General features: G+C 39.2%; 1 protein-coding gene across 11 annotated transcripts in view; it reads right to left on the bottom strand.

Moving 5' to 3' along the window:
- Positions 1 to 26,947, bottom strand: part of KIAA1217 (KIAA1217 ortholog) — a 171,717-nt gene that overhangs the window by 68,538 nt on the left and 76,232 nt on the right. For all 11 annotated transcript variants that reach the window (XR_010621912.1, XM_065731372.1, XM_065731374.1 and 8 more), the window contains 3 exons: positions 23,526 to 23,721; positions 7,612 to 7,810; positions 2,324 to 2,417 (listed from right to left, as the gene is read on the bottom strand). Coding sequence is in view for 10 of the 11 variants with exons in the window: in XM_065731372.1 (XP_065587444.1) it covers positions 2,324 to 2,417; positions 7,612 to 7,810; positions 23,526 to 23,721 (489 nt within the window). In the remaining variant the exon portion in view is untranslated. The remainder of the gene's footprint in view (positions 1 to 2,323; positions 2,418 to 7,611; positions 7,811 to 23,525; positions 23,722 to 26,947) is intronic.

Raw genomic sequence — 26,947 nt, 5'->3', positions numbered from 1 at the left:
CACTTATTCCCTTCCTAACTTCAATACCATTTGCTAAAGAAAGATGTATAGATGATCAAACTTGCCTGAGGGCAGCTCCTAGCTCTTCTAGCTTAACAATCTGAGGGCTAATTTCAAGCAGATTCAATAATATATATATATATAATAAATAAAAAGATCAGTAATCTATTAAGGTCTTGCAAATTTTGCCAATTTAGTACTTCTTCTGAGCTGGGGAGAAGCTGCCATGTGTGTTCTGGAGAAGAGAACGCTATCACAGCTCTCTACTTCAGGCAAAGCTTTGGCTGAGATCCGAGCAGTACTGCACAAGGAAGAACCCAACCATAAGACACCGATCCTTAGACAAACAAATGTTAATTACTTCCGACGCTCAAGAAATTGCTCGTTTCCATGCTCCTAACTTTGAAATGCAGAAGTTTACAGTGATCAAAGGGAAGGTTTTTGCATGTTTCTCTGCAGAGTTCCTATGAACATCCCGGCTTCAACTTTGCCTCTCAGACCAGAGAGGCAAGAAATTTGTGATCTAAGAAAAGAGCTGTTTTGTTGGATGCAGAGAATGTAAAAACTCTGTACCTCTGTCATTTCAGCAGAGCAAAATAAAATATTCTACCATGAAAACAACATTTTTGCAAAGGCTGTCACTGTGTCACCCTAATTTCTGAGTGATGGCCAAAAACGACAACTTAGTCATAATCAAGAGGCATTCAATGTATGTACGGGTTGTAAAAGAGCACTGTAAAATAAGCAGTACAAATTAATACAGACACTGCTTTTGCACAGAAGCAACAATCATGTTCAAAACAACTCTGTTAAGCACAAGCAAGTGGAAAAGGGCCAAATAACCAGTCTTTACATTTGAACTTACATAGCTAACATTGTAGTTAACTGCATCTGAAAACACATCTAGAGAATGGCAAATAGAGCCACAGTAGATCAGCATTCACTGCACATGCAACAACATCAGTCTAACTTTATAAAGTCACAGTAACATTGCTATAGGAATTAATGCCATAATGCACAGTGATGGTATGTGATGCTTTTGAATATGAATGAGATGGATCATACATCCAATTACTGCTAGAAGAATATAACTAGAACTGAAGAATTTCAGGACCTTAAGGAAGACAGTAAAAACTATCATATTAGCCCTTTGAAGCCAATCTATTTGCTCTCTCACATTGTGCGTGACACAGTGTGAATAATCAAGGAATTAGATTCCTGACCTATCAAAAGGACCGTTTTATAGCTGAAGTATATAGATGAGAAGTGGTTGAGAATAGTGCCTGTAAATAAACTATTGCAATCTTTCTAAAATAATGAGGCCCTAAACTGTTGAAACAGCAAAAGTACTTCCATGAAATATTAATAATAAAGCAGTGTGACATGCTCAGAATTGATGAAGAAACCAAGAAGCAAGTGCACAATTAAGCAAATCACTTTGCAGGAAATTTTCAGCACATTTGAATCAGCTTTGGAGCACACATAAAAGTCACAGTGCAGGTGGGACAGTAGAGGCATTTCTTTCTGGACCCACCAAGCTCATTTGGTTATTCTGTTTCCTGGGGACAGACCCCGTGGGTGGGCAGGAGATAAAGCTGTGTAACCTCACCACTGCCAGCCCCATCTGTGACACTGGGTGCAGAAATGTGATGGAAGAGGTGCTCACACACAGCCATATCTTCTGTCCTTCGAGCATCAAAGGGGAAAACACAGTCCAGTAAAAGATACAGAGACAGTGAGGAAGAGAACATGTCTCAAATGCCTTCTCCATATTTCCTAGTACACAATCATGTGAAAATAAAAATATGCCAGACCTTGTTCAACACACACAGAAAATTTCTAGAAAAAAAGCCATATAACAGGTATTTCTTATTGAAAATGTTTGTTTACAAAGTGTTTATTCTATAGACTTCAAGGTAGGTAGACATATGCGCTCAGCCACTCTAAATCAGTCCATGCTGAAGCCTTGTAGTAACACCCTGCTTTACTTCACTGTAAAGATTTGGAAACATGAAGTTAGAAGCTTTATAAACTCTGAGCATTGCCCATGTCCCCAGATAAGTAATTAAAGGCCTTGTTTTGATTCACATGCTTTAATGCTAATAAACAAGAACAAATAAACAGCTAATGCTCAGGGCAAATAATTGGAAAACAGAAAGTAGTTAAGGTTTCTTAACTACGGAAAGCTTTATCACTTTCCTTTTCTGTATGTGTTGTACATATATCCTAGATTTTATAAGTTGTTGTGTATATATTACAGTTATTAAACAATTAACATAAAAACTGGAAGAAAGAAGAGTATAAATGCAATGCTAGTACTTACCCTTATGTCTCCATTTACAGCTCTGGAAGTGTGATTAAACGCATGTGCAGGATCTTTGTTGTAAACTTTAAGGAAAGACCGGTCTTGAATATTCCTGGAATCAAAAGAATCAGCAATGATAACAGATGAAAGTCCTTCTATTTGTTGCCTGAAAGTTTCAGGTAACAGACAAACCTAGTAGGTCTGCAGCCGACCTGTAAGAAAAACTCAAATGCCATAGCTTAGACACACACAAACAAAAGTCTACTTTGATTCTCTTTCCCATGGGAAGTATCGTTCTTTCACTACAAATCCACACCCATAAAAATTAAGATAGCGTTAAGTTTCTTTTAAGGTCCTGCCACAGAGTGAAAGCACTTTGAAGACAATAGAGCTTCAACATTTACTCAGCGCTCAGAAGGATTTAGTTAATATTTACATGTTTTATTGTGTATGCAACCCACACAAATTTTTTTCTATTCTAGGAAGAGAGAATATAAAAGAAAATAGTCTTTCCAATTGCAATCATTCTTGAAGCAATTCCAGTTGACAACTTATTCACAAATCAGAAAAAAAAAAAAGTAAAAATTAAGAATTCAGCAGCAGATCAATTATTCCTCAAAACTTTATCTATAATTAAGATGAGGTTTTAAGGGAAACAAAAAAGGAGTTAAAAAACAAATAAACAAATAAAAGTTTTGATGAAGTCTCCCACAGAAATGGTTTAGACAGAAATAGCCTGAGAGTTTATTTTGCTTAATTGAACACTTTGTCATTCACAAGTTCATCTTTAAACTATTTCATTTATGAAAGAGTTATATGACAGAAATATTCTATTTTTTTTTCAAAACCTACCTTTTGTTAATTTTATAGCCTAGAAATTTGCACTGAATTCTGCTGATTTCTTGTTCACATTTCATCAGTAGGAAAATCTCCAATCTACACTCACTCACATCCTTTCAAAACTGTGATTATTTTCATTTCCCAGTAGTGATCTCTAGAGGACTTACACATGTGACTGAATTCCTTTCCTCCAGGTGCAGCTACAAGTCTACTGAACTGATCTTAATCACGGGGATTATCATTTAAAAATGAAGGAAAGGATGCTTGGGCAGGTCCGATTTCTTTCTTCCAATGTCATATTACAATCAGTGATTGCTTTGAATGGATAACTAGTCAGAACTTGTGCTGCTGTTGTAGATGTCAAGTAGTTATTAAAGAAACTCCACAGCTCAAGAGACAGATCAGTGCCTTCTGTTTAAGAACTGCAGGGCTGATGAGAAAGTTAGTATTTATGAGTGTTTACGTGTAGGCTGCATAGGAAAATAGCTACCTTGCGGCAAGTACAAGTTCTTCAATTATTTATGGTAATATAAACTGTTTTCCATCTTACAAATGTGATCCTTCTGCTGCGAGACTTGCACTGGTAGTCTCAGTTATCATTTTCTGCCTCACTTAGAAATATGTTCTTCTTGATACAAAGTTAACTCATTTTCAATTCAAGAAATGCAGTATTTTTCATTTAAATGAATTTTATCTGCTCTTTTTTTCACTCTGATGGCTATGAGATGGTACTTCAACTAACTGGAGATTTTTTAAAAGCATTCTCCATAAATACTTCATGTAGGAACATGACATGTTAAAGTAAAACATCGCTGTAAGGCAAATCACCAAAATACTAGGCATTTGATCTCTGAAGTGAATTTTGTTTCACCTCATGTTGCTATTCTAAGATGAACACCACTGATAGCAGGTATATATTACTGTATATTCATTACTACTACTATTTGCATTACTGTAGCTCCCAGATGCCCATGGCATGTTCAAAGGCCTCATTGATATGTGTGTGATGTGTTAACACCCTAGGAAAACAACCTCTTTACCAGCTTACAAGATGAGTATAAGACACAAAAGACAACAAGATAGCTGCAGAAAGATAAGGGAACACAAAGACACAAGGAGAGAATAGCCTCCCCAGGCTGAAGAGTAATGAACAGACGCTGGCACCATGGTCATGCCCTGCATTGGGAATGCAAGAGAAAGGGTAAAGGTGGGACTGGAAGAAGAGCAATACAGTGGCTTAGCTGATGTTCGCAGAGGACTCCTTCCAAGCATGATAGAGGGCTGCCTAAGAGGGAGCGTGAAGGCACTTGCTGGAAAATTAAAGACATGTACATTGAAAGTTGGCATTATTAGCCAAGAGGAGGCAGATAGCACTTGGTGCTGAACAAGAAAAAAAAAGTAGCATTGAAGTGGGCTTGGAGTGGCCCTCATAAATAAAGACAAGTAGGTTTTATTTAATTAGATGGAGAAGATAGTCAGAGGATGAGTGAAAAAATACATGTGAAACAGTCTTCCTGATGAGCTAGGAGAATACCCTTTGCTGTCCCCTTTGAATGAAGAAGAGTGAACAAAATTACCTGCATCAAATGTCAGGAAAAGAATGTTACAGCAGTTGATGTAAAAAAAGCTAGAAGTTTAAAGCTGGTATCGAAAGAAGGTTAAAAAGTTGATGATTTGGCCAACTCTTTTTATCACTGCATGTTGTGAAATGAAGGGCTACATCAGAAGGATGTTACACTGAAAAAAAGAGTGAAAAAGTCAACAGTGAATGCAGAATCAGTAAGATTGGGGGCAAAAGTAGCAAGCAGTGCTTCACCCCCAGTGATTAAATAAGAAAAATAATAATTCTAAAGAAATAAAAGAAGAGGAAGTGGAATGTTCTAATGAATAACTTAATATGAGTTGAAACTAATGGTCCATGAGACCATGAGAAGATCAAGATTTTCACTGGGGAAAAGAGGTAGGTTTCATGTCATCCAGTTACAGATGTTCACAAGGAGGACATCAACAGGTGAACTAGTTTCACTGGCATGTATAGTTTTTCATACAACAAAAACACAACAGAAAATCAGCACTTGAGAATACAGCCCCTCTACTGATAACTGAAAGAAGAGAGGAAAGAAACAGGAAGAAATCCCTACAGTTCTGTGAAATAGGGAAAAAAAACCTCCTTGAAACAAAGGGAGAGCAAGGTTCCAAGAAGAAAACATTAAAAGTATACACTGGATGTCTGAGAGAATAAGGGTGTAATGTTCACAAAAGCTAGCCAATTGGAGACTTGGACAATTGTAATGGAACATTTGAGAACAGAAGACAGGCTGGAATTAGAAGAATAAAACTCCAGGGAGGGTGGAAATGGGTCTAGAATTGACTGAACTGGAACAGTAAAACTCCAGTCAGCAGTTATAGTGACTGCTTACCGCAGAAGAGAAAGGTGATGGGGTAGGCAGTGAGATTTTACTTTGTGTGCAGAGTTTGGTTGGGAGGCACAGAAACATTTGCAATGTAAAGAGTAGGCACTATAATACAGCAATACATTAATAAGATAAGGCAAAAGATGTGAGACACAGAGGAAAATGAATCAAATGGAGAGCTTAGAGTCAACTGAAACACTTGTGTTTAAGACAGTGAAGAAGGAAGGTAACTGAAGGAAGAGATGGCAAGCAAAGAAGAGAAAAATTATTCTTTTTATCTGTTCTCTGAGGGGACATGCTGTGTACAGATCATGTGAAAGAGTAAGGAACAGAAATAGAGAGGATGAGGAAATTATTAAAATGTGTAAAAATGCTACTGGAACTGCATGCCTGCAGTAAGCTGGAATTGCTGAGATTTCCTTACTGAGGAGGGTGACAGCTGAAAGAGGGAGTTTGGCTATGGAGGAAGTCAGCTGGAATGTGGCATTTCCTCTAGAAATGCTCTACAATACAGGCATAGGAACGGAGGAAGCAGATGGGAGTGAGCTAAGCTTGAATCTGGCAGAGCAACGCCTGCAGCGGGAAGAAAGGTGGAGTGGAGTGGTATTAAGATAATGAACAATGGCAATACTAAGGCAGGGAGGGAATGAAGTCATAAATTATTAGTCTGAAACTCAAGGGAAGATGGAAGGATAAAGTGAAAGAGCTGATGGGCCAGACTACAGCTGGCAATAAGGTGCTCAGCAACAAAAACAATGTAACACCTATCTTGATTTAATCACTTGATCTGATATAGTGAATAGACTACTTGAAGTATAAGAAACTTGAGAACGTGATGAATGAGGATGTAAAAATCAGATGAGGCTTAACACTGGAGTAACAGAGGCCAAACTAGGGTGTGGAAGACTGCTAAGCAAGAAAGATTAAAAAAAAAACAAAACAGAAACTGAAATCCAAGAGGCTGGTGAATACAAGAGACACTAGACAGACAGACTGAGGAAAGCAAGACAGAGGAAAAAAAATGGAGTGCAGTACTGTTCAAAGAAAGAAGAATAATGGAGGAATTTGAAGTGGCAATGCTAGAAAAACCCCAACTTGTACCCAAGTCAAGTAATCTCCAGAAGAAACAAGGCACTAGTGGGCAACACACTTCCCCTTCTCTCACATCATTTTCCTGCATTAGAGGTTGACTGCCAGTAAGGAAATATCTTTTCTACTTTATTCTTCATCCCTTTAGCATCTTCTGTCCATTCTTTTTACCTCACTAGCTTCTCGCAAGGACGGCACGAAGGCCCACCTTATCTGCCTGAACAGTTCTGTAGTGTGACATGCCTGAGGTATGTCTTAAGAGTTTTGCTGTGGCATCATTTGGGATTTTCTACATCCCTTAAGAACGTGATCCTTTTTCTTGAAGAACACAGAAATCAGGACTTAAAGATGACAGAAACAGTCACCCAGATGCTAGCCAGAGACTGAACTCAGAAGAGAAGGAAAGTGACTGCATTGTTGCTGCATCCTGACATACAAAAGGAAGGTGGTGAAGCTGCTCCAGCAGTGGTCACCAATGCTACAAATCCTTGGCAGTGTAAGAGAACAGATAATTAAAACTGTTGTGAGGACATCAGTAACATTCATTTTTGTAACTTCAGGCTCACCTGGAGGTTGTTCTCTGCCAAAAAAAAACCTGTATTTTCTTTAAGTGTTTGTGTTCAGAATATTAAATATTTATGTCTCAAATAAAATGCAATAAAATATTAAATATGTGAACCTGCATGAATTGTATGTATATATTTGAACAAGATGCACCATTCATCAATGGCTTGTGCAACAGATGTTGCACCGACAGCTCAAGGCAGTGCCAGATCAAGCCTCTCATATTACTCAGATACCACTGAACAGGCTTTTAAATGTCAGGCCTCTATCTGTTAGATACTTATCTGCTCCACTCCTTTTTAATCTCTAAGTGCACTGCATAAAACAAAACAAAACATCAACAACAACAAAAACAAAAGAAATTCAAAATCCAAAAGCTGTAACTCCTTGTATACTTACCTCACATCACACAATTCATAGTATATGTTTCTGCTCTCATCCTTGATGTAAATGGCCACACTGGGTGATTCTAGCATTTTCATCGTCAGCTGCTGGGGGAAGGCACTTACAAAAAGGGCACGAATTGTGTCTGCGCTTGTGATTTCATTTGGCATCCTCAGCTGCTTTGTTTCATCTCCATATTGAAGATATAAAACACCTACAAGCAAAATGAAAGAGACAATTTAATATTTTTAAGTGCACATAAATTATCTGATCTTCCAATTCCATGCAGAACATAGGTCAAGCCCATACAGAGGAGAGAAAAATCAACTCACAGTCTTTGCACATAGAGCAAATACAACATTTTTCAACACAGGACTGGAGTAGAGTACCACACTTTGCTGAGAAGCCTATTTTTAATGTTCTTCAGGTAGATAAATCAGAAGTTTACTTCAAGAAGGCGAATGGAAAATCCCAAATATACCATGTCTGCTCTACAATGGAAAGGGTTGGAAAATCACAAAGTACTTTTATTTTTAAAGCAGTTGAGGAAGACCTTCACTATTTTATACCACCCAGTTTTCCTTAAACATAAGTTTTGCATCTTAACCTCGTGGTTACCCAACAAAAAAGAAAATTGACTTCCATTTTAGCACCAGTAATTTTAATTTCATAATTCAGTCTGCTAACATTCCATACTATAAAGTCCTAGGCAAAAATCCCAGCAGGAGTAAAACCAAGGTCACACACAATTCCAGATCCTTTCAGTTTTGCAGCTATGTTAATAGGTATCCTTAGCACACAGGGAGAAATAAGAGTCATCTTAAATGATGACCTGTAAAATGTGGACATTCTTAATCAATAAGGACAAAGAATATGTAGCTACACAGGCTGCTCCAAAAATAATGCCTCCCACTTTATTGTGTTGGCCCACGACATCAGAGGTCGATGTTGGTGGTATGGCAGTGGAGGTGGAACCTCCCCACCAATATCCCATAACATTTTGCTGCCATGTGATAGATGGCAACAGAGGGGCAGTCTGACAGACTGGCACCCAATATGGAAGTGCATATGAAGCAAAGGTGTGGAATCGAATTCCTCCATGTGGTAAACATCGCACCCACTGACATTCACAGACGCGTACTGAACCTTTGTGGAGACCAAACGGCAGACATGAACACAGTGCATTTCAGCAGTGGTGACAGTGGGTCAGCTCCACTGATGCAGACTTTTACGAGCACAGCATACAGGCACTTGTTTGTCACTAGTAAAAAATGCACAGCTAATGGTGGTGACCACATTGAAAAATAGTGTTTTGTACCCAGAGAATTTGCTATTATCAAATACTGTTGTGCTCTTTGCATCTGTTGCAGTTACTGTGGAAATATATAGGAGGCATTACTTTTGGAGCAACCTACACAGTTATTACAGAAACATCTGCACTGAATTTACTGCAGCTCATATAGGTACAAGGAAGAAAGTTTTACACCACCCAGTCTGGATGCTGAAGCATGTGATGGCAGATGCAGAGCATTCAAACTTAAGTACTGCCACATACATCCTGGTTACATTTTCATGCAGCCTTTGGAGCCTGAGCCGAGTTCTGTGCTGCCATCCTTTGCATATGCCAACAACAACTGCAGGTAGACTAAAACTAGACATGGTACTTTACATAAACTGAATTCACCATGATAATTGCAGCATAGATGCAACATGTGCTGTCTACTTGGTGGAGGGCTGGGAACACAAACATGAAGGTTAGGAACTCAAGATACTCAATGTTGTTACCATAGGTTATCTCCAAGTTTCAGCAAATCACAAAACTTGGGATGTTACTCAGTCATTTTCAGTTGAAAGTTATCAACAATGGGATTGGCAGTCCTGAGCTCCAAACACTGATCAAAAGCAATAGGGAAAGCTAAAGTCCTAGAATATAAAGACATTTTGGAAGAAGAACAGAAGGTACTTTAAGATGAGCTCTCCTTCCTCTTAGTCTTTAGTACTTTTGTCACTACACTGCCCATAATTTCTGTACGGTAATGAACACATACCCGTACCTATGATCATTTGGTAAGCAATTGTGCTCACAGCTAGGAAAAAAAGATTAATGTTTTAAGAATTCTTAAAAAACTGCTCAGTTTTACCTGCTAATTTAATATTAGGCTCTGTTATAGAATGGGTTGTTCTAATCCTCTTCCTATGATGGATTATCAAGAGTAGCTACTTTCTCCTTTATGAAAATTGCACCCAGATCCTTTAGGAATTCTAATAAAAATGTCCATCTTCCTTCAGCTGAAAAAATTGTTTCAGACTGAAAAGGTCATGGAAAATTTTCCTGAAAATTTTATTTTGGATACCAATATATCTTATTAAACTTTTTATTTTTATTTTTATTTTATTTAAGGCATCATTTGTATCTCTATGTTCATCTAAGGTAAAAATGTCTTTTTAGTGCTCAAATATGCCCTGCTCTGAAATATCTTATAGAATTTGGAAACTAACTATATTTTAGTAACACATGTTTTCAATGATTATATTTCATTAATAGCTCCAAGATGTACATAAACCCATTCACTTGTGATTACAGCTTTGACTTCGGTGGAACACAAGGAATCTTCAATGTTTTGTTACTGGAAACAGCAAAAAAAGTATATTTTGAATAAAAATACGACATTCTCATAGTAGGTTTGCAAGTGTGTGTGAATCATTTTTCTGTTTAGTTTGAATGTTTGCACAGAAGGCAGAAAATACCATTTTTGCATATCAGGCCAGTAAATGCCTTCTGAATACTGAGCTACTGAAAACATTACATTGCAGCAATGGTAGAGCTTCTCATTCACAAGCATGAGTTATTCCACAAAGTCTTCACTCTGCTTGTCCTCAAATACTCTCACAAAATATTGATTCAAAACAAAATTACAGACATCCTTGATTTTCAAAGCAAATGTGCATGCTGTCCAAAAAGATCATGACTTAGAATAGAGAGCTTTAACATCCAAGTCAGAGAAATACTTTGACCACAATATTACTGTAGGGGTAAAATACACTGTCAAAGGCATAATAAATTCTCCTTTCCTTACTCTCTTAAATCAGAAGTCCTTTAAATAATCTACTGCCTTTCCTCTTGAGGTTTCTGATATGTTTCATGACATAGTGATGCTTCAGTGCATTTCCTATTTGACAAAACTAACTGCTCAGTCCTACAAACCCAGTTTCAGCATGATGGGATAAAGAGACTTCAAAATGTATTATTTTAAGCAACTGACATTAGCTTTCTCATACGCATTGCTGGGCTGAAACTCTGAACTCTGGCAATACCCACATGGCCAACTTCATAGAAGCTGCTGGAGATTTGAATTGTGTTTTACTTTCAGCTAAAATATTACTCCCTTGGAGAATTAAAGCAAGAAATAGAATACAACTCAGGTACAAGCTGTGCTAGGGCACAAGCATATTTGCCAGCAAAGCTACTGGAAAGAGAACTAGACAAAGGAGATGTTAATGTCTTTGTGGGCCATGAAGTTACTCTTGAACTTATGCTTCTGTCACAATGGACGATTATGCTGTTTTAAACAACAGAAACCAAACTGGACTATTACATGCCCTGCTACTCTAGGAAGACAGGTAGCAACAGCATGCATGAGGAACTGCATCATGTAAGTCTGTGAAGCCCATGTCCATCAACACTGTGCTACCAGCTCAGGGTGCTCTCAGATGCTGTCAGCACAGGGATTTTCTACTTCTACAGGGCGAACTGTAGTAGTAGGCTTCCCTCTTCTTTGTGCTGGGAGTGTGCTAACTTAGGTTCAGAAACACCTCTGAAGTTTCTGATCATTCTTCACCCTATGGGAAATGGGCCATGGCATGAAATCCAGGCTATAGTAAAAAACATTTATGTGTAAGCCAGGCCTTAGAAACTTAAACCTCTTTACAAATTACTTCACAAAATTCCTGTCAACAGAAAAGTATGTTTTATAGAAGGGGAAATTAAACACCCAAGAGGTGAAAGGCCATTTTCAAAGTAAAGCTTACAAGCATATAATCCAGATCTTCTGATGATCATGCTACATGCCACATGATCACCCTTTCCTTCCCTACATACAGAGGTCTTTCAAAACCAAACCACTTTCTGCTACTCCCTTTAGGAAGGGTCACCCAGAGAAGGACTTACAAAACAGTCTTTTCCCCTAGGGCACATCTATATGCAAAGCACAGTGTACCATGAGAAGCACTGTTAACCTGCCAAGCCACACGGTCAAGGTGAGTACACCAGAGTCGAAAGAGTGCCCAGATCAGCCTCGCTGAGCCTTCAGTTCGGCTAGCACAGCTCTGGGGACTGCCCATGCTGCAACTACGGCCCACAGAGCCAGAGCAGAGCCAGAGCAGGGAGCTGGGCTCAGATACAGCCACTGGTGCTGTAGCAAGGGTTATGGAATCCACCTGGACACTGAGAAAGCTTGTATAATGGTGAACTATGCCTGAACTTGTGGGGTCTAGGTGGTGTACAGGGCAAGGAGCTGTACTAATACCAGCAAGCTCCTAGCTCCTTAGTTACAAGTGACAGAGGCTTATTCCTTAATGCATGAACTAATGCTATGAAAGCAGCATGACACCACCCAGTTCACATCTCTTAGCACCATCATCTAATCCACAGTGCTGACATAATCCTGACTAAACATCATGCTATCATGGTTTTATTGCTAGCAATGACCTCAGTACTGAGCAGTTGAAAGCTAGTTCAGGGACACTTCGAAGAGCTTTAACTATAACTGGCCTTATTTACAGGGCAAGAATTATGTCTACAAACTGCTTATTTATGAGAGAAAAATGTGGAGCACTCAACAGTGAAGAAAAGTTAAATATCTGATAGATAGGAATAACTTAACAAATATGATTAAGTCATCTTCTAGGACCTTTACAAGTACCAATTAAATCTCTCACACAATAAGCTTTAAATGGTAAAATACTGCCATGCTCACAATCAAGTAGAGAAAAGCAAGGCAAAGCAGTTAAATAACTTCCCAGTGTTGTAAAACAAAATACAGTCAAAGTTTGCATTGGTGTCAATCAGTTTCTTTCCTGTGAAGCCACAATAAACTCAAACGTCCAGATATGTTATCTTGCAAATTTCCGTACTGAAAATCTGACATTCCATGGCCTCCCACCTGAAGAGATGTATTAATGTATTTCGCTGATGTTCGGTGCTTGGGTGCTAATGCATTTAAACCTCCCCACAGAGAGAGAAATCAGTGGCATAAGCAAGGCATGCTATTGCCTTTTGGCGCAGCCATTCTATGTAACGTCTGGAAATGCTGTGTCCAATTTGAAAGATTCAAATAATTAGTAAAGCTGGTTGGGATAAACCAATCCAAGTCTGGATGCACTGGCAGCTCTGGTATGTCTTTAAATCAAAGCTAGGTATAACTAAAATAGAAGAAATATGTATAGAAGACCTCTAAGACTTGTTGGGTGAACAGTTAATTACATAAATTAGCGAAGAAAGCTGTATCTTAAGAAGAAAAACAGAGTACATAATAAGGAAATACAGTATTACAGAAATACAGAATGCCAGAAATCAAGCTGAGTTAAACTTTGAAAAGTAAACTAAATAACATAGTGTTGAGTTAAGGTTTGGTAAAGTTGTCATTAGATTTGTTTTACTCTTTACCTAACCATCAGTTAACCATATCTTTCTGAGACAACGGATAGCCCAGTTAACCATATCTTTCTGAGACAACGGATAGCCTCTGACTTTACATGCTGGTTTAACTTGATCTTCCACCGTACAACTACTGAGTCACTGGCTCTGTCTGCACTGTCTCTCACACTGAAGTCAGCAGCAATGCCAAGAGCAGAAGAAAACAAACCCATGTTTGTTCCTGTTCAGACCTGTATAAATTTTAAAATCTAAGGATGACTTCTAAAATCTTGGTGGTGACTATTTCTGTTGGAACATTTCAGGGATATCCAGAGGAGATCACAATAAAGATTGCCAAGCATTTCCTCAAAATCAAGTTAACAATTTTTTAAACTACAATGTCAAGATCATTCCAGTTTTCCTTTGGTTTAACTTTGACACAGTTATAATACATAAAACTAAGGGTGGCACAGGCCCATATTATTCTTCCCTCACTATCAGCTTAAAAAAAAGAAAAAAAAAGAACACGAAGTTGATGCTATTATCAAAAAAATTCTGCAAAAGTTACACAAATACAAATTTATTCCAGTAACACTTCTGAGCACTGCAGAAGAATCTCCTCAACAGCAGTTCTTTCTTTCTACACCCACAAGACATGTCTCTCTTATTTCACCACATACATTTCCAACCAGTCTGAGGTCATTGCCATGATCCTTGTGGTATTTCTAGCCTGAAGCTCTCATATTAGTTTCCATTAGCTACTCCCTGCTGAAAATCTGTCTTCCATGTTCATAACATGTCTATAAATACTCTTAGCTGTCTTCAAGTATCAAGAAAATAAAAAAGTACATCTTTTCCTGAAATAAAAGAAATTACTTATTTGATATAATTTTATTCCTGAATAGCCTCTAGAGTTTTACTCAATGTATTAAGTTATTTGATATCAATTTTAATAAAAACAGGAACTGCTGAATTTAATACAGAAGTACTTCTTACTGCAATTTTCCTTGGTTGCTATCTACTGTAACTTGATGTATTTCTGCAATTTATTTACTACCTTGAAAAAAAATATGTGGAAAATTTAATGGTTACAGATAATTTCAATCGAAGTGGTATGAGAAATGAAGATTTTTAAGTGTCACTCAAATGTAAGCACTTTACTACAAATAAACACATTTAGTTGGCTAAGAATAAAAAGCTAAAAAATTCCTAAAGACAACACTCTTTACCTAGGGAAAACCTGTATATGTTCTACCTGATTGCAGGAAAAAAAATGTGAAATTGGCAAAAGACACTACCATATACCTATGTCAGCAGTTGGTCAAGTGTAGACAGTTATTTTAGTAATCATGAGACTTTGGGGAAATACTTTGGTTTGACCCAGTTCACCAGGATGAAAACAATGATCTGACAGCATGACTTCTGGAGAATAATTGCATCTAAACCTCTGGTCTTGCCAGAATAGTTCCACTGACCAGCAAAATGATTCTTTTGTACCCATAACTTACAAAAAGATGCCAGTAAACTTGGAGGAACACAGAAAGCCCATGATACTTAACGATCAAACATAAAATGATGACTGAACAACTCAGTGAGATGAACTAGGAAGTCCATGTGTCCCAGAGTTATTTTTAAGAGGGCCTGTAGGCTCTGCCATGCAATACTTACAGACTCCAGTTCACTCTCACCAAACAGTTTAATGTAAAAAAATCAGAGCACTACACACAAACAGACACAGGACTTTCCTATCAGGGTGTAGCAGCTTTGCTGCTTTTGTTGACCAGAAGCTGAGCTCCTGGCCTCTGCAGAAGCCACAAGTCCTGGCCAGCCGGCTCCCAGCCAGAGGTAGCAAGCTAGTATAGCATCAGAGGATATGTCTGCCAAAGGTTATGCAGACATGTTAAGCACTTATGGACACTATAAGCAAGAGTTTTACACAATGATGCTTTTGCTTTTAACTTTTAAAGAGGTAATATATACATAAAAAATAAAATAAAATAGGTAGGCAAGAAAACATTAAGCTTCCTGTAATACATGTTCTTTCCCTAGAACAAGCATAAAGACAGAGTGAGATGATACCTGCTTGTATTTCCTTCCTATATAAATCACCTATACCAAGAACACACTATTTGAATGGTAACTATCACTTAGAAAGCCTTGTTTTTAGTACTAAACCATGTAGAAGTTATGTGTTCAAGGGCAGAATATGACAGTTTCATTACTCCATATTCACTGGCCATATGCGATTGGTAGTTTTGCCATATTTAACAAATTCTCCATGTTAACCATGGGAATTCTCTTCCAAACTTCATTTCTAAAGAGTTCTCCGCTGTCAGTAGCAAGTTTAAGGGCTGAGCAACCAGCATGTAAGAGCATATCTAGTTCCCACATCACATCTGAAAATCCACCTCTATAGTTCTAACAAGCGATTTGACTTCTTGTTGTGTCATTAAGGCCTACATTTAAATAGGATTTTGGACTGGCAAACTTAGCATAGTTAAGGAGATTGCCAAGAGGTCAGTTTACTGGGGTCACTTCAGTTTGCCATTATCTTTTCCATGCAAACGGAGCCAAAACTGGAAGTAATACTCCATGCACAATCCCACAAATGCCAACAAGAAGGGAATAACCACTTTCCTCAACCTACTGGCTGAGTTGTTGTTCATGTATCCACTTATGTAGTTTTCACTGCTCTAAGGACATACTGCTGACCTATACTCACTTTGATGTTAGACCCAAAGTCCTCTCTGCAAAGCTGCTCCCAAAGCAATCTGTTCTCTCCCCATGCTTTGTTGCATTTGTATTTCCCTTTGCTGAGCATCGTGAGGTTCCTGCTAGTTCAGTCCCCTGGCTTACTGGGGTTCCAGCAACTGGCAAGTTGACTCTCCAACACACTAAAAGGTCTCCCATGGTTGGTGTTAACTCTGACCTCGACACTGGTTCATTCTATCCCAACAGCCAGGTTGCTGATGTTACAAATCACTGTCCGCAAAGCCCACTCCTGATGAAGGCTACTCAAAACCAGCCACCAACTGGACTTGATGGCTCTACCCATCTTGAAGCCCTACCCCATCTTAAGCCCTAACCATCTTGAAAGCCGCCTCTTTGTCCCCAGTGTGGCTATAACAATGCAGTAACGAGTGAGTGAAAACCTTTAAAATCTTTTCTAAAGCCATGTTTAACAATATCCACTGCTCTCCCTCATCCCCACTAACAGTGTATTCATCACAGAAGGTACCTGGGTACCAAGAGTTATTTTATGAAACAGTTAAAAATAACAGTTAATCATTCAGGCAGACTTCCACTTTGAAAGTTGTTCAGATCACTGACCCTAGTATCCCGAGAGTACCTTAATCAGCAGACTATCGATCAGACTCTGTACAGCAAAAATCCTCTTAGTCTGTTTAACTAAGGCTAATTTATAGAGAAAAATGCAAATGAGGAAAAAAAAAAAATATCAAGAGACAGGGGCTTACATGACAGCAAAGAGATGACAGTATTTCCCTGTCAGAACAGAAACCTGAAATCAGGCCCAGCTCTATGTAGTAACTACGCATTAGAATCACTACCTAAAAATATAAACAGTAGTGGGAGCAATGACTAAATCCTAGAGCTGTTCTCATTCATGGACTTGCTGTCAGCACTGGCAATGACTCCTAAATGTACTGTGCTGAGGGTGAGGCACTACACTTCTCTGCTTGGCCAAATTCTTGAACTCCTCACAACGAATGGAATTGCAATGCCTTTTTTTACCTGTTTCTCTGCCTGTAAGCCTGCCTTAATGCAAACGGATTAGAGTTAGGTTTATAAATTTTACTTATCACAAAACTTTGATTAAATTTGTCCAAGTGATAGCTCCTATACCAGATTTGATGCCTACCTTGCCTTGCTGGGTAGTCAGACCTATAAAAGCTACTCTAGCTGCCAAATCCCTCTTCCAGAAGACACCAGTTCTGAAAAGACAAATTGCTGCTGGTGAATCTGCATAAGAAGTGTGATAGAGCAGGATGAGGAACTTGCACCTTCTGTGCAGGTATGACTTGCAGAAAACAGGGAACCCACCTTTACATAGCATTATATAGTTTATCAGTTTGGATCCTAATTTGCCTCCCCCTTAATCTTCACCACTTTTCATTTGTGTTTATTTATGTTGCAAAGTCCTGTTGGGGCATTTTCTCACTACGCATATTATTCAACACAGGTAACAATTTTAGTCCTTCAGAATTACTGCAGTGCAAATAAATAATAAGATTTCATTCAAAAAACATTTAACTGACATAGTAATGACAGAAACAGGCTAGCACATATAATGGTTTTACTTAGCACACTGCATTTCTTCTACTCCAGTATTGCTACAATGAGTCCATTGAAATCACACTGATACACCCTGTTGCAAAAGGGCCAAATTCAGCTTCAGTGTGACTCAGCATCTAAAAAATATTCTCAGTCAGTTTTTTGGTGTCAGACAGATGTGGTTCTGTTGAGACAGTATGTACTAAGGAAGATCTTGCTTCTTGGAAATATTTTTTTATGGTACACATAAGATCTTCTTTTATCAAAGGAAGACTGTGATAAGTGAAGAATAAACGTGTGCAAAAGAGCATGCCTGGGGAGGCCCACATTTCACTCTTCCGTATAGCTCACTTTCTCAAATCATGTAGGGACAATAAATGAAACAGAAAAAACCCTCAGCACTACTATATGTCAGTATGGCTGTTTACCTTCCTTCGATCTCTTGCTGGAAAGTACTTCAGGTAAGAGATGGTTTTATTTTCTTTCCAAGTCCAAAAACTACATCTATAACTTGAAGAAAGGTAAAAGAAATTGAAGTCTAAAAAAAGTTGGATGGCAAACTGCTGCTACCTTAGAATATTTTAATTTTTTAGGATCTGTGTTTCAGTGGAGTAATTGGAACTAGTTGTTTCAGGCTGTTTTTCTTACAGGCTTGCCAGCTTACTTTAATGTATCTGACCATGACAGCAAATATTTACATGACCTTTTTGCATGTTAGCTGCTTTGCATACACTGTAAAAAGACAAGATAGGGAAAATTTCTTTAAGATGACTGAATACATTAAAGCTATCCTCAGTCTTAACTTGAAATGCAGTTCCCAGGGAGCTCTTCTCCCATGAATTAAGCTGAGACTCCTGCTGACTTCATTAGGCTTGAGGCCTGCTCTAAGGAATCCAAGGGGGCAGTTCCACTGCTAACAAATACAGACTTTCTCTTATAAAATCTGTCAGCTCACAAATTTTCTGCCTGATTTAACATCCCTGCTTTAATTTCTATCTCATAAATGGTAAATAACAATTAATTACCACCAATATAATATACATCTACTTTTACTATTCATATTTTTCTGTGTAAGTTTTAACAGTGCATTCCATACACACCGTATATTCCACACACACAGTTATTTCTACCATCGGGTGGCAGCAACCAAGCTGCTTGTCTTTCTGCAATAGTAAAATGGCAACTAAGCATACAAATATAGCCCAGAAAGCCAACAGGATCCTGGACTGCAGCAGAACAAGGGTGGTCAGTGGGGTGAGGGAGGTAACTGTCCCCCCCCCCTCTAATCTGCACTCATGAGGCCCCTTCTGGAGTATGGCATTCAGGTTGGGGGCTCCAGTGCAGGAAAGATGTGGAGCTTTTGGAGAGAGACCAGGGGAGGGCCTTCCAATATTTAAAGGGAGATTATAAACAGGAGTGAAATCAATCGTATACGTGGGCAGACAGTGATAGGACAAGGAGGAATGGTTTTAAACTAAACGGGAGAAGATTTAGTTGCGATGTCAGGAGGAAGTTTTTACTGAGAGGGTGATAAGGTGCTGAAATAGTCTGACCAGGGAAGCTATGGATGCCCCCATTACTGGAGGTGCTCAAGGCCAGGTTGGATGCAGCCCTGGGCAATCTGATCTAGTGACTGCCAACTCTGCCCACAGCAGGGGGTAGAACTAGATTATCTTTGAGGCCCCTTCAAAGCAAAGCTGTTCTATGATTCTATAAACTATGGCCCTGAATCTCTTTTGAATGGGCTTTTAAGGAACTTCTGCAAAAGTTCAGCTGCAAAAGATCCAGGTGTTAGCATTATAATCAGCATTTCCATAGCGAGCAAAATGAACAGACTCAAAAATCTGCACCTGCTCATACTAGGGGCCGAGGGGGCTAGAAAATAATATTCAAAATGTTCCATGACTGTTTAAGACCTTCCTCATGCCAATCCTTAAGCATTTATGCAATTTCACTCTTGTAATCCCTCCAAAGGCAAAGAAAATGCAAATGTTGGCAAGATCAGACATTTCTGCAGAGGCCTTTTTGTGTCACCTGATTTTAGGCACAGAGTTACCATGAGGAGCCCACTTGCCCTGTGCTCCTCAGCCATCACTCCTGCAGGGGCCAGACAACCCACTGCCCACAAGTCACAGAGATCCATCCTTCTTCCCTCAGTTTTCAAACCCAAATGTTTGTGGTTGCTAATACCATATTCTCCCTTCAGTCTCATGGCAGATGGAGGTTGGCAATCACACCCTTTGGGGCTGCAATGATCATGTCAACCACTCTGTTACCACAGAGGATGCCAGCACCCACCCTTACAAAGCACCAGGCCCACCCTTTGCAATAATGTGCTACATGAGAGAGACTTCAAGCAGAAATATTTGCCAGCTCTCGTTTCACCGAGGTGGTGGCTGGGCTCTTGCTGGGCTCTGCTTCCTTCAGGCAAACTGCAAGTGAGGTCTGTTGAAAGCTTTTGACTGCTGTCCAGGTTTCAGCTGATTCTCGCTCTGACAGTTTTGCTAGATAATTTTTTTCCCACAGTTATCATGCTGGAAGAAATCCCAGCTTTCAAACAGACATTTGAAAATACATCTAATTTTCTCTTGCGCAGTGAATTAATTTATTCTAATACCACGCTTTGTCTCCAGGCTGCAGATTGATGAGAAAAGTGCCAATTTCTGAAGGACCTTAGCCAAGAAGGGCCTTCCTTTCAAAAGCTGAGGCTGAAATTTTACATGGGCTCAGTACTAGCATACTGATTTCTGGGTCAACTCCTCATGGTGTGCAACAGCCTCACACATCAAAGCACCATGTCCTGTTCAATCAGTCCTGACTGGCAGAACCACGATTCTAGGACAGCCAAAACGCATTGCTGCTACTCCTTCTCAGCTCCATGTTGATTCAGACGACAGTTTAAAAACAAACCGACTCAAATGCAGTTAGTAAGATAGGAAGCTGGAGAAGAATTAGAATTTCAAAGAGAGAACATCAGTTTTTAAAAATAACAATATTGGGATATTACATGCAAAATTAATAAAAATTCACTTAACTTGGTCATTTTCCTCATAAAGTACTTTGGCTGATGATCAAAACATAATTTGTATTTAAATTAGGTTAAATTAAAAAAATAATACAGTTGGAAAGGGAGGTGATTATACACAGTCGTTCATGATCAGGTGAACGGAATTATTTTCAGAGTGCTTTTAAAATTAAAATTATAAACAGTTTCCTGTTTTTTAAAAACAAACACTACCCTTGTACTTCTGGAAGTCAAAACAATCCTAACGGGGTCACACTCTGTAAAGAAACTCAACAGTAATATTCCTGAACATTGCTCACAGAAGTGTTAGGGTATGCTGGCGGAAAAGACTGAAGAATATTGTGTAAAAGAAATGCACTGAAGAATAACAATCAAAAACTGAACTATTTTAAAATCATTTTTAGATAATCTTTTAAAACAAATTGCTAGCTATTAATAGGCCCCTGGAGTGGAACAACTTGGAAATGACATGCTGTAGGGTGGTGACAATGTCTTATCTTCTATTTAGCTGTGTGACGACCCCATAAGCCACACATATAGTTGTGACCCTTCCTCCAACACAAGGGGGAGAAGTCTTATTTTGCTCCAGTTTCATATCTAAAAGCTCTTCAGTCAAATGTTTTTTTTATCACATTCCTTCCTATACATTTTTTTTCTTCTGTCTGCATTTTGCCTGTGTGTGGTGGGATAAACCAGAGTGTGGACTGGCTTAGTGTAGGAATGACAGGCTGAGATGGCATGCCTTGCATGGTCTGAAGTCACGCCCATTAAATAAAATGGTACATCTTCATGTGACAGTCTTCCAATAGCAGGCAACACAATTCAGCATACGCAACAGATGTTAAAAAAAAAGGTACTGAAGAATGAATTACTTAATAGTGAGCTTCTGCAGCTCTGGTCCTCTCATCTCAGCAGTAAGATACTGTCCAACTGGAATAAATTCAAAGAATGGTAGTAATGATAATCAAATGTAAGGGATGGTTTCTGCGTAAGGAACACATGATAACAGCAGCATTTTCCAGCCTGGAGAAGGGATGTCCTGAGGGACAGGAGAGAAGCTTGCAAACTGAAAGATGGCCTGGGAGAGCATACAAGGATCTAATGTTTGCTGTCAGATCCAGAACAAGGGCAAAGATGAAGACAAGATAAGCAAATACAAAACAAAGCAAAGGAAAACCAATGGTTGGGTAGTAAACCAACAAAACATGCTGCCAAAGTCACAGCTGCAGTGTTGTGGATGCAAAAAATTTACATGAGTTCAAAGAGAGACTGAACAAGTACCTGGAGGAGACATCTCTAGAGGGTTATTACACAGACAGGAACCATAACCAGGAAATCACTAAGCTGAAGATAGCTTGAGGCTGGGAGAGCAGTCAGAGGAAGGAGCACACCTACACTCTTACTCTTGCCTTGGCTAGATGCCTAAAGTCCCTGCTGTGCTGCAGACAAAATATGAGGCCAGGAGCACTCATGGCCTAATCCAGCATGGCCGTCCCTATGTTCCTATTGCCAGGCTTATTTGTAGAGATGAGCATGTAAGTGTACAGTCATTTTCAGAACACTAATGTTAGTTTTGCATACTGACAATAATAACATTTTTTTCCAAGTCAGCTTCTAGGGAGAAAACACTGCAGAAAATACCACGCACAGCAGGCCATCCCTTTCGATGTCAATGAAAAGTTGTTTATCAATTCTTGGCTTGCACCCGATGCAGAATCGCAGAACTGGGGTATCCCATGTTTCCTACGGAGTGCACATATACATGCAGAAGATCCCAGTGCTGATGGATGATGCTGACTGCCCACTGAAACCCACCTGAAGAGGCTGGACCCCATGTCACATGAAGACCTGACAAGTCCTAATCTACCTCACATCACACAGAGGTAAAAACAGAAATCCTTTGGGTGAAACAAGCCAGACTGAGGACTCTCCACCCAGCAATGGCACACAAACAGAGATGGAATTCTCTGATTATCTATTAGATGTGCACTGCAAGTTTGCTTTTTAAAACGCCTCTAAACCATGAAGTAGTGTGTGAATCAGAGATCAGTGGTCCAACAGGCACCACTGAGCAGAGCCCAGTCTGTAACATCACTCCATTGTTCTGCCCTCCACCCCGACACAAAAACTGTTGCTTTTTTTTCCCCAATTATTTGGATCCCATTACACTTGACAGAAATTGTCTCTGCTTGTTGAGGAATAAGTAAAATACAATAAGCTTATAAATGATTTACAGCCCAGCCTTCGGTTTATGTCACTCTCTATGTTGGAAGAGGAGATTTTAAAGGAAAACAACATTTCTGTTTATTGCCTCTGAGCAGAAACACACCCTCCGCAGCAACTCTCACACAACAGATTAACTGCCCTCTGGTGTCTTCTCTTAAAAAAAAGCAGGCAGTACTTGCTCCATCCATCAGCTGAGAAGTCTCCCAGACAGCACCCACTCTTAGCACAGCAGCTCCGGCTTGAAATGGGGTTCAGTTCAGCCCTCAGATATGAGAGTAACAAAAATAAAGGCAGCAAATAGAGCTGCATACCTCTGTGTCTGTGTCACTCACATCACCACCCAGGTGGAAGGGCACTACCCTGAAGAAAAGGGCATTTCCCATCAGTGTATCTATTCACATCCTGTTGTTCAAATACCAAATTTCTCTGAGAACTAAATCTGCCAGGCAACGATATCTCTAGGTTGCTTCAGACTAGGTCTAGCTTGGAAGAGACGATGAAGAAACAAAGTCAATATCTCCTGTCAGAAAATGAGGTCACAGACTTGTACAGAGTTCATATCCACGTAGTAGGCTGTGACACTATAAAAATAATCTCACTGTTCCCCCAGGCCAGCCAGTACCCCACACTGAGCTTATTTCCATTAAGAAACCTTCTACCAAAGTCTTCATATTTTATAAACCTATTTTAAATATAGAAAGGAAAGTATGAGCACAGAGTAGAGAGCAAAGGGACTGAAGCAGGGCTTACCCAGTGATCTCTCCTTGGTTTGGTTTGCCGACCGCACCACAGGAAGGCTTGCCCGCGTGCGGCTGCCCCTTGAGAAGGGAGTTGGGGAGTCAACTTCAGACATGGCCTCTAAGGAATCAGCAGATGCTTCAGATAGATGTTCTGTCTGATCTCCCAAATTGGGCTGTGGGCTCTGTGATGGCTTTGGGCTTCTTGTCTGCAAAACAAAGTATTGCATTATTTGTCTACTGAAACCAGAATATTTGGGAAGAAAAAAAAGAGAAGGAAGAAGTCCAAACTTCTTCGAATACTGCTATGCTGAAGGTCACTCTTGTGTAGGTTATATAAGAAAACAGTGTCCTTGCGTATTCTGCTATGGATTTTATTGTTGTACATCCACATTGCAAATTTCATTGCTAACAAGGCCCTCAGGGCAAGACATGTGCTGAAGAGATGTACAGTAATGCCATTCCCTGATGCTCAAACAACCACTGCAGCATAGACATATCTACACATACACATACTGAAGATTTAAAATCAGGAAAGTATTCATTGTGCTTCCTTAAATTTCCATTTAAACCTTCAGTGTATGAAAGTATGAAGAGGACAATAGTAGCACAGAAGCATATCAGTGTCTTTCAAGCTATTTGCAGTTAAAGTTACAACAGATAAAATTTTTAAACGCTATTCTTATGTTGACCAGTCTACTAAGAAAAATACTCTGAAAAGAAATTCTGTGATACAGTCATAAGCTATCAATCGCGATATATGCTGCTATGACATCCACGAGAAGTATATGTCACACAGCAAGGTCAAATTAGCTACCCAACATTTCTATCTGAAGTCATGTGTAAATATCTTGCCTCTTGTTGTATCAGCACAAATCAAAAATATCTTCAGTAATTGACCAAATTAACTGTGATTTTATTGGTCAATTACATTTCTAAATCGCTAAACACGGTAACCAAAAAGACTGACTCTCAGAAGACAGTTTCTTCTGAGCTCTTCCACTGACTCTATCACTGTAAGATCTCCATAATAAAAATGCACTAAATAGGAGATACTATGTACTGAGGAACTTTTGCTGACTACAAATGAATGTTGGCTTGAAGAAATATACTCAGTACCGTTTGCTCCATTCAGTGAAACTCCCTCAACCAGACGCTACTCTTACTCTGCAAGAACAATTTTCCAGTCTCTCAAGCAAATTCGGTATCATAACGAATTAGAACAGAAACTGTAGAAGCAGAAATTTAAAGCAAAGCAAACTCACTGTCCCAGAACAAGTATGTAAATATGAACTTTATAAAGGCCTTTAAACCATAAAAAAGATACTATAAAATGCACATGGTTTACTTTTCCCTATCATTCAAGGAAGGACGATAGTATGTTAAAAATCTCCTGTATTAAAATTAACTTCAAGGTGCTGTCAAGTTCTAGAAAAGTTTTTGCATCTTTCTGGAAAGCCAAGATGTTGTATATTTGTTCACATCTGGCTCCTTCAGTGTTTGGTGTTTTTTTGTTTTTTTTTTTTAAGCAAGATGAGGTGAGCTTGTTTCAGTAATGGCATGTATCACATAACACTCCCTGTGTGACCTTGAATGAATGAAGAATTTGAACTTTTATTAGATTTTCATTAGCTGGCTAAAGAAGCTTGTTGCTAAGCTGTCTATTTGCTCACCAACTATAATAAACTAGAAATATCTCATGAGAATACTAAATCCTCCACTTCTGAAATGTTAATATTAAAATATTACATATTATTCAATGTCCTGCAATAATCTTGTTCAAGAGCATTGAATTTCTACAGGAGTTAAAAGCATTTGTTCTTAGTAAAATAAAGCATGCTTTGAAGTGCCTCTGACATGGTCAGCAATAGTCTGCAGGTTGTAAATACAGGGTCTTGTGTCTGAAAGCTTACAGAGGTGACAAGTGACTTGCAAACACAAAGAATTTGATTACTCGGTACTTCTTCATTCAACTTTCCAAAATGGCTTGGAAATCATCACTGCTGAAGTACAGAGGTTGCTCTATAAGTAATGACTCCTCTTTAGTTCCATGGAAACTACAACAGATACAAAGAGCACAACATTATTTAACAGAGCAAATATTCCACTACAAAGCACTGTTTTTCATCATGGTCACCACCTTTAGCTATGCATTTTCTCCAGCAGCGAACAAGAGACTGCATGCTGCCTGTGTGAAAATCTGCACCCATGGAGGTGACCCACTGTTTCACAGCTGCTATGAAGATGTCCTTATTACAAGGAAAGCGTTGCCCACACAGTCTATCTTTCATAGGTCTGAACATAAGGAAGTCAGAGGGCAACAAATCCAGGCTACACTACACAGTGAGTGTGGTAGGACAGTCCAGCCAAGATTGGAAGTGTGCTCCACTGTCTTCAAACTGCTATGGGACCAGGCATTATCATGTTGCAAGAGAAAGGATGTCTTGTCATCAGGCTTGACTCTGGAAGTTTGAGCCTTCAGCTTGGACAGCACTGCAATGTATTGGTCAGAGTTTATGCTTTCTCTGGATTACAGGAATTTCAGTAGGATCACCTCTTTCCTATCCCAAAAGATAGCGCACATCACTTTGGTCACTGAAGACTGCGTCTTGAACTTCTTCTTCAGCAGGGAATTCCCATGTTGCCTCTCTATGGGCTAATAGTGGTGACAGCACATCTCATCACCAGTAACAATGCAATCCAGGAAACTGCTACCTTCAGCCTTGTATTGGTTCAGTAGGTCCTGGCAGACTTGCAAATGATATTCTTCCTGTGTGAGGATTTGTCAGACCCACCTGGCACAAACTTTGTGATACTCCAGCATGACCATCATTATTTCCAACACATGGAAGCCAGTATTCAGATCCATACACATTCCCTGGTCGTAACCTGCTGATTTGCAAGGATGAGCTGATGGAGATGCTCTTCATTTAATGATGCTCACATTTACTGCTCGGCCTTCATAAACATTCAGCAAGCATCTGTGAAGGTGAATAGGTAATTCCCCCTTGTGGAAATAATTTCACTGCCATCCCTTTGCTTCGTACACACTTCCATGTCAGACACCATTCTGTCAGACTTCCCCTCTGCTGCCATCTGTCACATGGCAACAAAATATAACGGAATATTATCGGAAAGGTTCCACCTCTACTGTCATACCACCAACATCTACCTTTGACATCATGGGTCAACATCATGAAAAATAGGCATTACTTTGGAGCAGCTCTCGTTTTTCATTTACACAGGCACATTGCAAGAGTACTACCAAATCATGTCATTATAGCTTCATAGCTCCTTGCAGTGATTAAAAACTTGTCTGCATGTAACCATGAATAGGTTGCTAGAAGGCACATGATAATTCTCATCTTCAAGAAAGCCATAACAAGAAAAACAAAACAGTATGCAAAGAAAAACAACAAAATCAACCTGCAAAAG

Source organism: Cyrtonyx montezumae, unplaced genomic scaffold, assembly GCF_038088225.1.
Source record: "Cyrtonyx montezumae isolate F1298 unplaced genomic scaffold, pur_monq_1.0 scaffold_14, whole genome shotgun sequence".
Classification (NCBI taxonomy): Eukaryota; Metazoa; Chordata; class Aves; order Galliformes; family Odontophoridae; genus Cyrtonyx; species Cyrtonyx montezumae.
The sequence above is the reverse complement of the archived record's forward strand: the minus strand, read 5'-3'. Positions and strand labels throughout refer to the sequence as shown.